At 49.6% G+C, this 15,142-nt stretch overlaps 1 protein-coding gene across 1 annotated transcript in view; it reads left to right on the top strand.

The window, feature by feature from the left end:
• CDH23 (cadherin related 23) overlaps nucleotides 1–15,142 on the top strand; it is a 264,190-nt gene that overhangs the window by 55,716 nt on the left and 193,332 nt on the right. Inside the window, exons 10-12 of the mRNA XM_078597759.1 lie at nucleotides 4,594–4,672; nucleotides 5,346–5,458; nucleotides 11,164–11,352. Of these exons, the coding sequence (XP_078453885.1) occupies nucleotides 4,594–4,672; nucleotides 5,346–5,458; nucleotides 11,164–11,352 (381 nt within the window). The remainder of the gene's footprint in view (nucleotides 1–4,593; nucleotides 4,673–5,345; nucleotides 5,459–11,163; nucleotides 11,353–15,142) is intronic.

The raw sequence follows: 15,142 nt of genomic DNA on the forward strand, positions 1-15,142 counted from the left end.
CATTGAGCAGCAGCAGCAGGAGGACAGTGTGCAGGAGCCGCGGGGGCCCTGGAGCCTTCTCCTCATGCCTCTGGCATCGCCCAGAACTGTGAGGAGATTTACCAACAGGGGACAGAAGTTAGCAGCCCCCCCCCGCAAAATCAAAAATAACATCGCACCGGTGTAATACAATGTGGCGTGAGTGCGAGGATCAATTTCGCTTCATAAGCCACGGCTCAATAATGAATTTTAACCCCGGTTAAAATTGTGTTAAACAAGCAAAACATGCGTATCGGTAAAACTCCCTTAGTGTTAAGACAGAGAGAGATCAGAGCGGCACAGCCTCACTCTTCCCGTAAGCAGGCCCACGCCATTTATATGGAAATTGCTCAGTGGCGCTTGAGCAGAAATGCCGTCACTCACGCATTTAGACCTTCACCCATGTGGCTGTTAATACGCTCGCACACGCAAGCATGCACACCGCCGCACAGATGCACACCGCCGCACAGATGCACGCACACTGCACAAATGCACACCGCCGCACAGATGTACGCACACTGCACATATGCACACACAATGCACAGATGCACACACAATGCACAGATGCACATACGCAGGTCTCTAATAGGGTCGCCCACTCAACTCACCATGCAGCAATCCATCCCTCCCTCCCTCCTTGTCTCTAATCCCCTCCTTCTCCTGCCCTTCTTCCCTCAACCTTTTCGTTCCTGTACCTCGCTCTGTTTGCCTTGTCCACTTCATTCCTTGTAAAATAGCCGTGAAACTGGATCATCTGTTACACAGGGGTCAGTCTGATTTCCCCGCGAAGTGATACTACTTTTAACGAACCCAAAGGGATGATGGGCTGAGTGAACCCCCAAATCAGAATTGTAAATGGCACGCTTCCGATTGAGAGCCGCCCGCTCTACCACTGAGCCACCTGGTCAGGTTCTCTGCGGCGACACTTCATGTGCATTCACTAAAAACTCGAGCCCCTTTAAGTCAATCGATTTGTGACTTACTGCGCGGCTTACCAATGCCAATGCCCAGACGCGTGTGGTTTTTGGGCAAGGCTGGCAATGAGTTTAAACAGTCTCTTCGCTTGTCATCCAGTACAGCAGCACGTACGCTCAAGTGTGCGCTCGCTCAAGTGTGCGCTCGCTCGCACGCCAAATGCCTCCCATAAGCGCGGTTGGCTACGTACGGTGCAAAAGAAGTTCAACATACGAGCGCACACCTGCCGTGTGTGCGCGCGTGTCTCCGTGCGGTCGAAATTCCCCGAACAAGCCGGAGGCTCCCTTAATCGACGGGCTTTCCAGCTTGTGTCTCATTGTGTACGGTGAGGAGGTATTTTGGTCTTGTGTGCGTAGCTTCCCACAAGACTTGACAGATAGCGGAGCGCTGGGACAGTCGAGAAGAAAGGTTAGATAGACAATCGCGCAGTGCTCTGGCATGAGAAGCGTTTGAGTTGAACCTTTTAGATTAGTCTTGACAAGATCCATCATATATATATCCCTGTGCTAATAGCACGTTTCAGCACATTTATCTGCAGGAGTATATAACAAAGCAGTGCACTCGGATGGTTCAACAAGTTCCAGAGTATCGATTGGACCTGGTGCCTTTATATGGTAATATTGTAATACATATGATGAGCATTTTGTTCTTTTAAGTACAGTCAGCTACGTTTAACATCGTTAATTGAAACACTTTATGATGAGGTCACAATCTATTGGGAAAAACTAATTTAACCTCAGTGGGAGATCGCTAATTCGCCTGTGTCTGAGACGCCTTTCCCCCAGCCATCCGTGCTGTCATCTCCCTGCCCTGGTTCAGCTCCAAGCTGAAGACCCCCATCTTCCCAGTTTAACACGTAGCCGGCTTTCGCGACCAATATCATCCATAATAGAGGTTTTTTTGTTGTTAGATCGCTTCATATATAACTAGTACGGGTTGTCACGTAAACAGAACGTGGCCAATTCGTCACTAGTACAGCACCACCGGTTGTGTGTTAGAAAGCCAAGCCACAACGTTTACAATCTGAGTACGACGTTTCGCCAGTAATTACAACTAGCTTCATCAGGCGACAGCCAGACTTGTGTAGAAGTCCACCTATTTCGTTCCTTATATAGAGGCATAGATGTGGTGACCACACTTCTGCGGTCTTGTGCAAAGTGGGGGGGGGGGGGGGGAATTATTGAGTCAACGTATATTATGCATGCGCATTATGCAAGCCCTTTGTTTCTTGTCCTTCCTGTCCATTGTATTATAATAGCCGTCACTGGCTTCCTCGGGTTTCTCGGTTTCTCTCTCTTTATGTACAAAATAAGTATGCCCACTGTTTCTGTACCGCGTCTTGAGATCCAGTTGCATATCGATGCACCTCCCCCGTACCTTCAATTAGCACGGTTGGCTCCATGCGGTACGAAATAAGTTTCAACAAACATATATACAAACCCACATAAAATTGTATTCTGTGATTTTTTGGAATATTTTTATTTTATTATTACATTTCTTTACCCACTTTAGACCTAGATAAACAATCATTGGAAAAAACACGTGTAAATGACAGTGGCAGTACAGCCATAGAGAATAGAGATATGGAGTGGCTTTCAGGGCAAGCGTCAGGAGGAGAAATTGTAGAATCATGGGGGGGGGGGGGGGGGGGGTAACGTTATTGGCGCCTCTGCCACATCGCGAACGTAGAAATTAGAGATAGTCTGCAGTCAAACCCATAAGAGTGAGAGAATGACCGGATCGTGCTATTTTTTACGCCATCTGGCAAAGCAACGCAGAGATTACCTCGCTCGGTTTGCGTGCCCAAAATAGTTGATTGTTTAAATGAGGATTCGGAAAGGCCTATTTTCCCAACTCTACGTTGAAGGCATTGCGCTTTTTAAAATAAAGTTTCTCAACTTTATTTTTACGTGGCCATATTAAAATCAGCTAACGCGTTTTTAATTTCGCTTTGATGTCTTTTGGCTCGTTTTTGTACCCTCAACTTATCTACACACACTCTAATATGCACTGCATACATTTCATTACGTAATTAAGTACGGCAATTTATTAAATTTTTCTATGAATATTTTCCGTGGCGGGGGAGCTTTAAGGATTTTTTGTCGCTTGGCAGAAGGCGCTCGGGCTGCAAGAGATCAGCCTCATGAAAGGCTCGTCCCGTCGCACACGAGGGGGCTCAATTACAGCTGAACAACAGAAGCAGACACACACACAGAACAAAGGATACATTGCAATTAACCGAGACCACATAAGAACACCATTTCATCTTGTGGCCATTGACAAATGTTTTTTTTTGCGAGTGTTACAATACAATGACGTCCCACTGTTTGAGGTAAAAAAAAATAACTTGAGCAAGAGGAACTCTCCCACCTTGCTTTTTTCACGCTTCCCTCTGTCCGCAGACCCAACCAAGTTCACGGTGAAATAATAAAAACAATAATCCATTTTGGAAATGTGAGCATTGGGTTTTGTCAGCGGGAGAGTGCGCTGCTGGCTCGGGAGGAGGGCGGCCGGCATGGATGCTGCCTGCCCCTGACGCCATGGTGGGAGGCCACAGCGACAGTCCTTGTTTTGTTATTTCAATCATCCGGACAGAGCTCCGACACTCCCGCACGATCACGATGCAGCTCTGTGTCGCCTTTGTCTGGAAATCTTGCTTTTTTCTCCCCTCCATTTTTCTTCTGCCAACGAAATCAAAATTTTGGCAGCACTATGGGGAGGCCTTCATCCAGCGATGGACTAACAGTTTGCCTGATGCCGCCGATGATATCTCAATCTCTCAATATTGCTATCAGCATCATGTCATGACAAAGAGTTCCCGTTGGGACACTCAGAGAGCAGTGCATCTCCCCGTGCGTTGGAGAAAAGCCCGCGGGTTAGTGTTTCCTTATCAACCGGATTATAAGACTCTCCGGAAAGTAAAACGCGCCCAAAACTTGTCCGTTGTCAATAAAGTTACACAGATCTGGTCTCACACATCTAGCATTTAAAATACAGGGGTTGGAAAGTGCATCGAGAAATGCAGAGAACATTATGTTACAGGCTGATTGAATAACAAAAAAGCATATTTTAGTGACCTCTGACTCCACACAAGAGAGGGCACTGCTCGCTCCCCACACTCCCTGCTGTGGATAATTTGTTCATCGTGTGGCAGTAAAACTGACATTCATAAATTATTATTAATTCTCAGACCTATAAGTTAGTTAGATAAGGTGAGACAAAAACACGTGTTCAATTCAATCATTGTCCTGTGCATTCATTGGTGACCAGGCTGAGACCATCAGTTCACGAGAACCTCGTTTAATCACACACCCAGCTGCAACCCAAATTCTAATCCAGGATCTCAGCAGTGCATGCCGAGTGCTTTGACCCATGAACCACTCAGCCACCTTCAATACCTGTTTAAAATGTGTGAGTTATTTATATTTATTTCAAACAGTAGTGATTTGCATTCAAGCAGTAGCCTTAAACATATTTTCAGTGGTTGCCTCTAAAGCCTTCAACCACGGGGGGGCAGAAAATAATTAATGTCAGATGCTGTAAAGCTTTTTTGTTTATTGTACCATTATACTCGGTTGTCCTTCTAATTTTCGCACGCAGGGAACATCTGTTCAGACTCTCCAAGCCAAGGATGGGGACCGGGGAAATCCGCGGAATGTCAGCTACTCGATCGTGTCAGGTAGGGCGAAGATGCCCCCAGTAGTGTGGCGGCCTCGCTGAAAGAGGCATGTGCTTGCCTTCCCGTGGAACTGCTTAAAGTGACGGAATTAATCTCTCAATAATACCACGATCGAGTGGTGTGCAAATGAAAAGCTTAAGAAAATGAATAATTATTTAATCTCTCTTCGAGTCCCAGTCAATGGCTGAGCGGGGGTCTTTCCTTTGTGGTGTGCAATTCCCACACCACAATTCTGCCATAGAGGACAGTGTTACAGCGTATCATGCATCCCATAGATCCCTGGAGACATGAGAAAAGCCTTGTGAGAAGATGTCCATTAAAATTGGATGCCAAATGTCGCAGAAACTTCAGGATCTTTTTAGCCCCCCCCACCACCCCCCAAAGAAACTGTTCGATTTTCAAGTAGGATTTACTAAATGACAAAAATTAATATCCGGGCCCAGGAAAACATATTATGATGTTAAACAAGTGATGTGCGCTTGTCTGGGTGACGGGTGGGATTTAGGCTAAATATCTAAACATGGCGTGTGGTACTGGCAGGAATGAAAGGCCTCGGAATTGGCTGTCGAAATGACAGGTGAAATGTCCTACGGTTGGAGAAGCATCTTCTTTTGGTGAAATCTTTCCTTACCAGTAATTGCATGCATGTGTACGTTTCCACCCCACATCCCAGGCAACACAAATGATATTTTCTACCTGGACGCTCTGAGTGGGCTGCTGAGTGTGAACGGAGCCCTGGACAGGGAGAACGTGGCATTTACCGCTGGGTTCACGCTGCGAGTCCGGGTGAGAGTGGAGTCCAGCTTTACCGCAAGCCCTTCCGCTTCCTGGCTTGCCTGATAATGTCTTGCAGGAGTCGTAACCAATCAGGGTGGCATCCTCACAGTGGTAACATGTGCTGGCGTCTTGATCGCACGCAGACAACAGGCATGTTCTGCATGTATAAGTGCACAACCACGTAATAGATGTGACGTCACCAATGGCGAGATGTTAACTCATTTGTGATATGAAAGAGGTTGTGGGTTCGATCCTCAACCCTGATGTCTTCATAGTTTGAGTTTGCCGTGACTCTCTCTCCATGGTTTTTCCCATATTTATAATCAACATGCGTCTAGAGTATTTAGCTGGTCTAAATTGCCATGTGATAAGCCATTTCATTGAGCTATCATTTGTGATAGCCAGGTCGCTTCTGAAAAAAATGTCTTTCGCTCAGTGGGCTTTGCCTGGTAAATTAAAAAAATAATTTAAATATATTCTTCTTTTGTGACCACAGTGTTACTGACGAACACATTCAGTTTTTGTTGTTGTTTATGCTTGTGCACCACTGCCAACGCAGCGGCACCAAAACAAAAGATGCATTTAATGTTGTAAAACACAGGGGGTGTCATTGATAGCATCGGCGTGATTAGAAGTAACCTGCTGCTTTAGGGTGGCGGTAAACTGTGTTTTATGTCAATGGGCTCCTTAAGTGTAATGCTGGCCTAGATTAAGTGATGGGCAATATGAATGTTTGGCTGTTTGTAAGATGTGTATGCCGCTGCGACAATGCTGCACAATGGAAGTGATTGGGTTGGTAGCTGGATACTCGGCGTTGCTGCTGAAGTTATAAACAACGAAAGTGAAAGCTTCTGCGCAGTGAAGAGCGCACTCAGGAACTACAATCACACTTGGCGTGATCACGATCACTCTGCACTATATTAACGTGGAACAGCAGCATCTCTCTTGAGCAGCAGCAGCATTGAGACGCTATATACAACCAAACTGTAATGCATCGTTCATACGGCACACATTACCATGGGGCACTGTTAGGTAGTGTGATTTATTGGGCTCGTAAACAAACGTGGACATAAGCAAACTCAAGGCAGAGCGAAGGTTCACAAACAAGCTTTAATCAACATTTACCTCTGGGAGAAAATACGCGTAAGTTTCATAAATACGGGGTACGTTTCAGAAACTCACGTTGTGCGGTAGCCAATGCCCTCGATGCTATGGCCGGTTTGGCGCCTGGACTGAAGCCGCCTTTCTCGCAAGTGGCAACCAGCGCACGTGGGCAGTGAGGAGCGGATGGAGCTCTCCCTGAGGAGCGGACGAAGCTCTCGCTGAGGAGTGGACGAAGCTCTCGGTGAGGAGCGGACGAAGCTCTCAGTGAGGAGCGGACGAAGCTCTCAGTGAGGAGTGGACGAAGCTCTCGGTGAGGAGCAGACGAAGCTCTCGGTGAAGAGCAGACGAAGCTCTTGGTGAGGAGCAGACGAAGCTCTCGGTGAGGAGCAGACGAAGCTCTCGGTGAGGAGCGGACGAAGCTCTCAGTGAGGAGCGGACGAAGCTCTCAGTGAGGAGTGGACGAAGCTCTCGGTGAGGAGCAGACGAAGCTCTCGGTGAAGAGCAGACGAAGCTCTTGGTGAGGAGCAGACGAAGCTCTCGGTGAGGAGCAGACGAAGCTCTCGGTGAGGAGCAGACGAAGCTCTTGGTGAGGAGCAGAGGGAGCTCTTGGTGAGGAGCAGACGGAGCTCTTGGTGAGGAGCAGACGAAGCTCTTGGTGAGGAGCAGACGAAGCTCTCGGTGAGAAGCAGACGAAGCTTTTGGTGAGGAGCAGACGAAGCTCTTGGTGAGGAGCAGATGGAGCTCTTGGTGAGGAGCAGACGAAGCTCTTGGTGAGGAGCAGACGAAGCTCTTGGTGAGGAGCGGACAAAGCTCTTGGTGAGGAGCAGACGAAGCTCTCAGTGAGGAGCAGACGAAGCTCTTGGTGAGGAGCAGACGGAGCTCTCGGTGAGGAGCGGTCGAAGCTCTCGGTGAGGAGCGGACGAAGCTCTCCCTGAGGAGCGGACGGAGCTCTTGGTGAGGAGCGGACGAAGCTCTCCCTGAGGAGCAGACGAAGCTCTCGGTGAGGAGCGGACGAAGCTCTCCCTGAGGAGCGGACGGAGCTCTTGGTGAGGAGCGGACGAAGCTCTCCCTGAGGAGCGGTCGAAGCTCTCGGTGAGGAGCGGACGAAGCTCTCCCTGAGGAGCGGACGGAGCTCTTGGTGAGGAGCGGACGAAGCTCTCCCTGAGGAGCGGACGAAGCTCTCCCTGAGGAGCGGACGAAGCTCTCCCTGAGGAGCGGACGGAGCTCTCGATGAGGAGCGGACGAAGCTCTCCCTGAGGAGCAGACGAAGCTCTCGGTGAGGAGCGGACGAAGCTCTCGGTGAGGAGCGGACGAAGCTCTCCCTGAGGAGCGGACGAAGCTCTCCCTGAGGAGCGGACGAAGCTCTCGGTGAGGAGCGGACGAAGCTCTCCCTGAGGAGTGGACGAAGCTCTCGGTGAGGAGCGGACGAAGCTCTCCCTGAGGAGCGGACGAAGCTTTCGGTGAGGAGCGGACGAAGCTCTCCCTGAGGAGTGGACGAAGCTCTCGGTGAGGAGCGGACGAAGCTCTCCCTGAGGATCGGATGGAGCTCTCCCTGAGGAGCGGACGAAGCTCTCGGTGAGGAGCGGACGAAGCTCTCCCTGAGGAGCGGACGAAGCTCTCGGTGAGGAGTGGACGAAGCTCTCCCTGAGGATTGGATGGAGCTCTTGGTGAGGAGCGGACCAAGCTCTCGGTGAGGAGCGGACGAAGCTCTCGGTGAGGAGCGGACGAAGCTCTCGGTGAGGAGCGGACGAAACTCTCGGTGAGGAGCGGACGAAGCTCTCCCTGATGAGTAGACGAAGCTCTCGGTGAGGGGCGGACGAAGCTCTCGGTGAGGAGCCGACGAAGCTCTCGGTGAGGAGCAGATGAAGCTCTCGGTGAGGAGCGAACAAAGCTCACGGGCGTTGAAGAAGTAGCTCACGGGCGGCGAGGAAGAAGCGTTTGACAGCTCTTAATGGCTCTGATTTGGAATGCAATGAGCTCGAGGTGTAGTATCTACGAGATGGACTTGTCACAGGCCGTACAAAGTGGATTGATTCACACCATTACACAGGATAATTAAAATCATAACAAGCACTTGCAGTCATGAGGAATCCAAAATGTCACGATTATTGTTATTTTTCAAGAGCTTTTATTTCATAACGGGACCCACACTCACCCACACTGTTTAATCTACAGAGGTCTCAAAGAACAGAATTTCAATTTTAGTTCAGCTTCCTATGTAGCCATGCTACAAAAATCTGCGATGCAACATTCTAGACCATGGCTCGTTGAATGAATATATTCTTTTCATTAAAATATTCATCCTGCATAATCCGTCTGGATGGAACATCGCATTTAAAAGGGGTGTCCAGGGTGTCAACTGACACATACAGAGCAAACACGCAATCACGTAAACTGTGACCGTTGCGCCTGATAACACTTCCACACTTTTTGAACGATTGATCCCGCACAAACCTATCTGATCATAATTAAAATCTTAGGGGGATGACTGCAATGAAACATCTCGGTACATTAAAAACATTCCCTTAATTTACACGTTTCATTTGAAGGCAGGTGAGCAACCACTGAGATCCCGCGGGAGACCTGGGATAGGACAGTCAATCAAGGTCGACATCAATGCTGCTGCTGCTTCTTGTGCATGCGTGGCACCCGCGTGGGGGAGCGGTGGTTACACTGCCGACACCCGCGTGGTGGAGCGGTGGTTATAATGCCGAGACCCGCGTGGGGGAGCGGTGGTTACACTGCCGACACCCGCGTGGGGGAGCGGTGGTTACACTGCCGAGACCCGCGTGGGGGAGCGGTGGTTACACTGCCGACACCCGCGTGGTGGAGCGGTGGATACACTGCGTGGCACTCCGGCGGCCGCGGTGTTTTTGCTGAAATGGGAATGCAAAAATAAGACCCACACTTCTCGCCCGCATGGTGCACAGATTGAGAAGTGGCCTTTTCGGGCTCTAAGACAAAACCACTCCCCCGTATTGTTGGATTAAAACGTAATAAATTGTTTGCTCATTGGCCTCTATCACGCATACCTAATGGCCTTGGCGCCAGTTCCATCAGCTATTGCCATATAGATTCACACTGCATTTTCCTCTACACCAAAAATGGTTGTTTCATGAAAAATATCATTCGTCTAAATGCTGGACAGGATTATTACAATCATAATATAATTTTGTTTATAGAGTACTTACAGATTGCATTAAACCGGCCAGATGAAATTATTTTGAAAGAGGGGTTTAGCTTCAAATCCCACGTGTAATTTGTATTAATTTCATTACGGTTAGGCTATGGTTAACTGGACGGTGCTGATGGAACAGCGCCGGGACGCAGCATCACGAACGACGAGCGTGGAAGACGGCGTCCAGATGCAACCGCTTCTCAGGACGCTGCACAGCGGGAAAATCAATGTCATAGAGAGGCAGCCAGTCAGAGGCAGATGAAATGAGGAACGCCTTGAGCCCGGACTTGAACAGGGGTGGGGAATTGACATCATGGGTGTCTGGAGAAATACGGGCGTTCCAGACCTTAGACGAAACAGAGGAGAAAGAGCGACCTCCCGCTGAGCGAAGGTTGACTGGGGACTTCACATGAGAGCCTTAGCTGCTGGACCAGAGAGTGCGTGGAGGGGAGTAGAGTGAGATGGGAGAGGCAGGGGAGTGCGTGGAGGGGAGTGGAGTGAGATGGGAGGGGAGAGGTAGGAGAGTGCGTGGAGGGGAGTGGAGTGAGATGGGAGGGGAGAGGTAGGAGAGTGCGTGGAGGGGAGTGGAGTGAGATGGGAGGGGAGAGGTAGGAGAGTGCGTGGAGGGGAGTGGAGTGGGATGAGATGGGAGAGGTAGGGGAGTGCGTGGAGGGGAGTAGAGTGAGATAAGAGGGGACATGAAGGAGAGTGCGTGGAGGGGAGTAGAGTGAGATGGGAGAGGAGAGGTAGGAGAGTGCGTGGAGAAGAGTGGAGTGAGATGGGAGGGGAGAGGTAGGAGAGTGCGTGGAGGGGAGTGGAGTGGGATGAGATGGGAGAGGTAGGAGAGTGCATGGAGGGGAGTAGAGTGAGATGAAATGGGAGAGGTAGGAGAGTGCGTGGAGGGGAGTGGAGTGAGATGGGAGGGGAGAGGTAGGAGAGTTCGTGGAGGGGAGTGGAGTGAGATGGGAGGGGAGAGGTAGGAGAATGCGTGAAGGGGAGTGGAGTGAGATGGGAGGGGAGAGGTAGGAGAGTTCGTGGAGGGGAGTGGAGTGAGATGGGAGGGGAGAGGTAGGAGAATGCGTGGAGGGGAGTGGAGTGAGATGGGAGGGGAGAGGTAGGCAGGGGCGAGTCCATGGAGGATCTTGAAATGGATCTGGAATTATTTTGGGAGCCAGTGGAGGGATCGAAAATTGGAATGTAAGGGTGATGCGGTCTCGTTCATAAATGTAGGGGAATCATCACCGTTGTAGATTAAATAAAATCACCAACAGCAGTTGTCATAAAGAGACTAGCTTCTGCCATATCAATGTGGAATTTCCACTGCTGGTTTCAGATACATCAACTGTGATGAGTGTCACCCCAGTGCTGGTTCGCGCAGTGGGAAACTTCAGCAATTTCGAATTATTGATATATGTGTTTGTTTGAATCAAAGGCCACCGAGATGCTGGGGAACGTGGCACTGAGCAACGCGCTGGTGGAGACCGCGTTCGGGGTGACCATCCTGGACGAGAACGACAACGCCCCGACATTCAACCGCTCCGAGTACGCGCTCACCGTCTCCGAGCTGGCTCAAGTCGGCTTCGCCATGCCGCTCTTCATCCAAGTCGTCGACAAGGACCAGGTGTGCGCGACGACGGCCCCCAGCGTTCACCTTTAAATCCGGATCCGCTCGTGGATCCGCTCGTGGATCTGCTACCGTCATGGGATCAGGGGAGATGGTGACACCTTGGGGAGGCCTTCATCCAGCAGTGGATTGACTATGGCTGACGACTATGATGATGAATATAAAAACCCACAGGAAAATGCGAGCCCGATGTTGAGTTTGTAAAAGCATGCAGCCGTGATTGAAATACAACACTTTCGCAAACAACGATGAGATCCATCGCAACAGGCAAATGCGTGGCAGGCTGGAAACATATATGGGGCTGACTGTACTGTACTGATGAGTCTTAATGAGGATGAAACCGGTCAACGCTTGTCTCGGTTTCACTGCTGCCAGTTGGGATGGCCACATTTTTTTAATTTTTGTTGGCGACCGAAACAGTTAACATGGCCACTCGCTCAACTCTTTGAGCCGGTGGTCTGGACAAGGCTGAGCTCGTTCATATGTGCAGTGCGGTGATTGCCTGCCACGCATCCGAGGCATGAGCATGGGAGTTGTACCTTCCTGCTGTTTGTGAGCAGCGGCGCGCCTTTGCACGCCGGTTAACTACATGCAGCCTGATGTTGGCCACACATGCTTGTTTGTGCATCCGTGCATGTGGGTTTGCATTATTTCCTACGAGAAATCTGGGTTTGTAAACGAATATCAAAACGGACTGCTGCGCGATTTTTGTCTTCAGCTCGAGGCATGTGTGGCAGCGGCACAGTGATTGCGCGTGGGCCTGTGTGTGTGCGCGCGTACCTGCTTGTGTTCGTTTCAGTCCGTGCGCTTGCACGCACTGCACGCTGGCGTGCATGCGCCAAGTCGCCTTGACACGCGATGCCGACTGCCAAATTCTCATTCGCGCTTCTTTAGCAGCCGCGCGCTAATCTTTCTTGAGAGGGATCTGCGTATCCCCTTCGCGTAAATATTTAAGCGACGGGCCTGTTATTTTTTTCAACACAAAAATGGGGAGAGAATAAAATTGCTCGGAAAATATATGAATTGCCGATCACGGTTTTTTTATACCAAAGCAGCCATTACATTTGCATCAAGACCCCTTTTTCCATAGACGCTGCTCTGGAGCAATGGACTTGACCCTAATTTACGTTGGGGCAGTGGTACTTTCAATTTTGCAGGCTCCACTGGGGATGGAACCTCTGTGTGAATTTGCATTCAGAGTGTGGAGAGATTGCTATCTTCTTCTTCTTCTCTCCTTTCCAAACTGTTTCAAATTGTCGCTCTATTATTGTGTATACACACTATAAACATATCTCACATTGTGTCGTCACTTTGAGAGCAACGTCGGTGTTGTGAAGTAGATCACGTGATTTCATTTGCAAACGTGAAACTTTCCGGTAGCACTTGTGCCTCCGGCTTCATTAACAGAACTCCACGTAGCGCCATTTTCACGACGAGCAGAACTAAGTGATTAATTGGTACAAGTTTATAATTTCCCCCGTGCAAATGAATGTGTGAAACATGCCGACGTCGTCCCTTGGCAGCGCGTCGGCTAAGCGCGTGGCGCTTAACTGCGTTGGCTTCCGCATGGTGCAGCAGGCCGGGCTGCGCACCGCCACAGGCTCCATGCGCGTCACAATGCGCGCACGCAGGCAGATTACGAACGCGCGCACGTGGGCCCCGTGTGCGTCACAACACGTGCACGCTGGCCCACATGTGAGCATTCGTAATCTGCCTGTGCCCTGCGCACAGAAGTTAAATTGTTCTCATGGCGCTTATAATCTTCACAGGCGCTCGGTCCGTGTGGCACGCGCATGTACGGCAGGACGTATGTGAGACACAGGGGAATAGCGTGGATTCCTTGGCTAACAGTTCAATTTATTTACGATAGATCGGCTGTATCTCTCTAAGTTGTGTCTCTGGCAGCGAGTGAGATGTCAGCGTATCGATTAAGCATTGTGGCTCAGGAGATTAGCGATGCTTGTAGATTTTATTGGCAGATTATTTAATAAGGACAATGTTCAAAGTCCCCACCAGCAAACACATATATATATAAAGACAAAGATCCCCCGTATAGCCTGTGCCAGACTGTTGGGGCAAGTGCTGTTAGCGAGCACCTATGAAGGCCGGCACGGCGCACGAGGAGCCACCCTTGTCTCCCTCATGGCGATGTTGACATACTGTACCAGGTCCTCATTTGAGGCGGAGTCGACCTAGGGGAGGCCCAGGACAGGTTCAGATTATCGTCACTGGTGGTCTTGACCATGAGTGGGAATCGAACTCGGGTTATCGGGGTGGTAGCGCAGCGTGCTAACCCCTGCGCCACCGCTCCCCATACACACACACAGTGACATATACGCCAGCGATGTTCAACTTATTTTAGAACCCAGAATGAATTAGCAAACATCCTTGGCACGTAGGTGCATTGTCTGCAAGATCCCGTCACCCATCTGCCACACACTACAACTGGAGGCAGATTTCTGGGCAAGCACTCATCAAACAATCAACACCCGTCACAATCACTCGGACGTAATGCCACGGCTGCGCTGCCCCCTCTCATTCCCCAAAAAATGTGCAATTTGGGAGATTTTCCGTGCGTGAAATTGGTGGCCACCGCGTCACGATTTAGCGCCCCCGTAAAGTGAGCGGAATGAGCCGGGAGAACTCCTTCCTTGGGCCCGTGTTTGTGGAAAGCTTGGCACGGGCTGCCCCGAATCGATCACGTTGGGCCAAATAAACGTCCATATTTTGAACATCGCTTGAGGGATGTTTTTTGGCTAGGTGTAATTTTAGTCGCGTGCTGTGTTCTCTCACTGCCATAATTCACCATGATACCTGGCACCAACATTACTCGAATCCGTTCGTGATTTCTAATCATCTTAGATAAAATCTAAAAATCTCGCAATACAAATTACTCGAAATATGTTTAGGAGATAAATCTCTATTTGGATTTGTACTCAGCATGAGTGCTGCTTGTGAAGGACTCACGGTGTAGCACTTAATGGGTTTCTTTACATCAGCGAAACACGAGAATGTTCACTCCAAAAAACACATCCTTCTTGCCCTTTCCACGTCAACTGCAGCAGTCAAACAAATACGCTGTCTTCTCGCTCTACGCTACATTGTGGTCGTCGTTGATCCTCAGATCTCCAGCAGCTGAGACAGACAAGTTTGAGTTCTGCTGAATTCCATTGTTGTCATGTACAGGGGGAAGGTGGGGTTCCTTTGAATTATTATATTTGAATCAGTTTGCTTCAATTGCCAGCGTCTGAACTGAACTATCTCCCCGGTCAAATATCTCTTCTTTGCCCCAGAGCAGGATATAAACGATGCCACTCAGCAGAGCAGGGCTGTGGTGGCTATGCACGCGGGCCTCTAACCCCAACGCCTTGGAGGCAGCGGCGAGGGTTGGTCGATCGCACAAATGCTGTGAAACTCCCTTCCCATGGACATCGCTGGAGGAGCCATACCCTGGCTCGCAAGGAGAAAACAGAATCAGAAGAATCATAATATTTCTTCACGCTGGAAGAATTCGGGTGCTCTGGCTTCCTCCCACGTCTATAATAAATTCTCCATAATTGGCTGAAAACATCTGACAGATAAAATGAAGGATCCTCCGGAATAAAAGAGTGCTACGGCTCACCATGGCTCTCCTGGATAAACAACTGAAGTGAAAAAGAAAAAAGTCAATATTGACTGCGAAAGCTAGACACTCAGGATGTGTTTGGTTTTTATAACCTCGCGATTAATTGGTTATGATTTAAGGTCATGATTTTAATTAATATATATATTTTTAAAACCTTTAAAT

This window comes from Lampetra planeri, chromosome 9 (assembly GCF_965212315.1).
Source record: "Lampetra planeri chromosome 9, kcLamPlan1.2.h2, whole genome shotgun sequence".
Taxonomy (NCBI): Eukaryota; Metazoa; Chordata; class Hyperoartia; order Petromyzontiformes; family Petromyzontidae; genus Lampetra; species Lampetra planeri.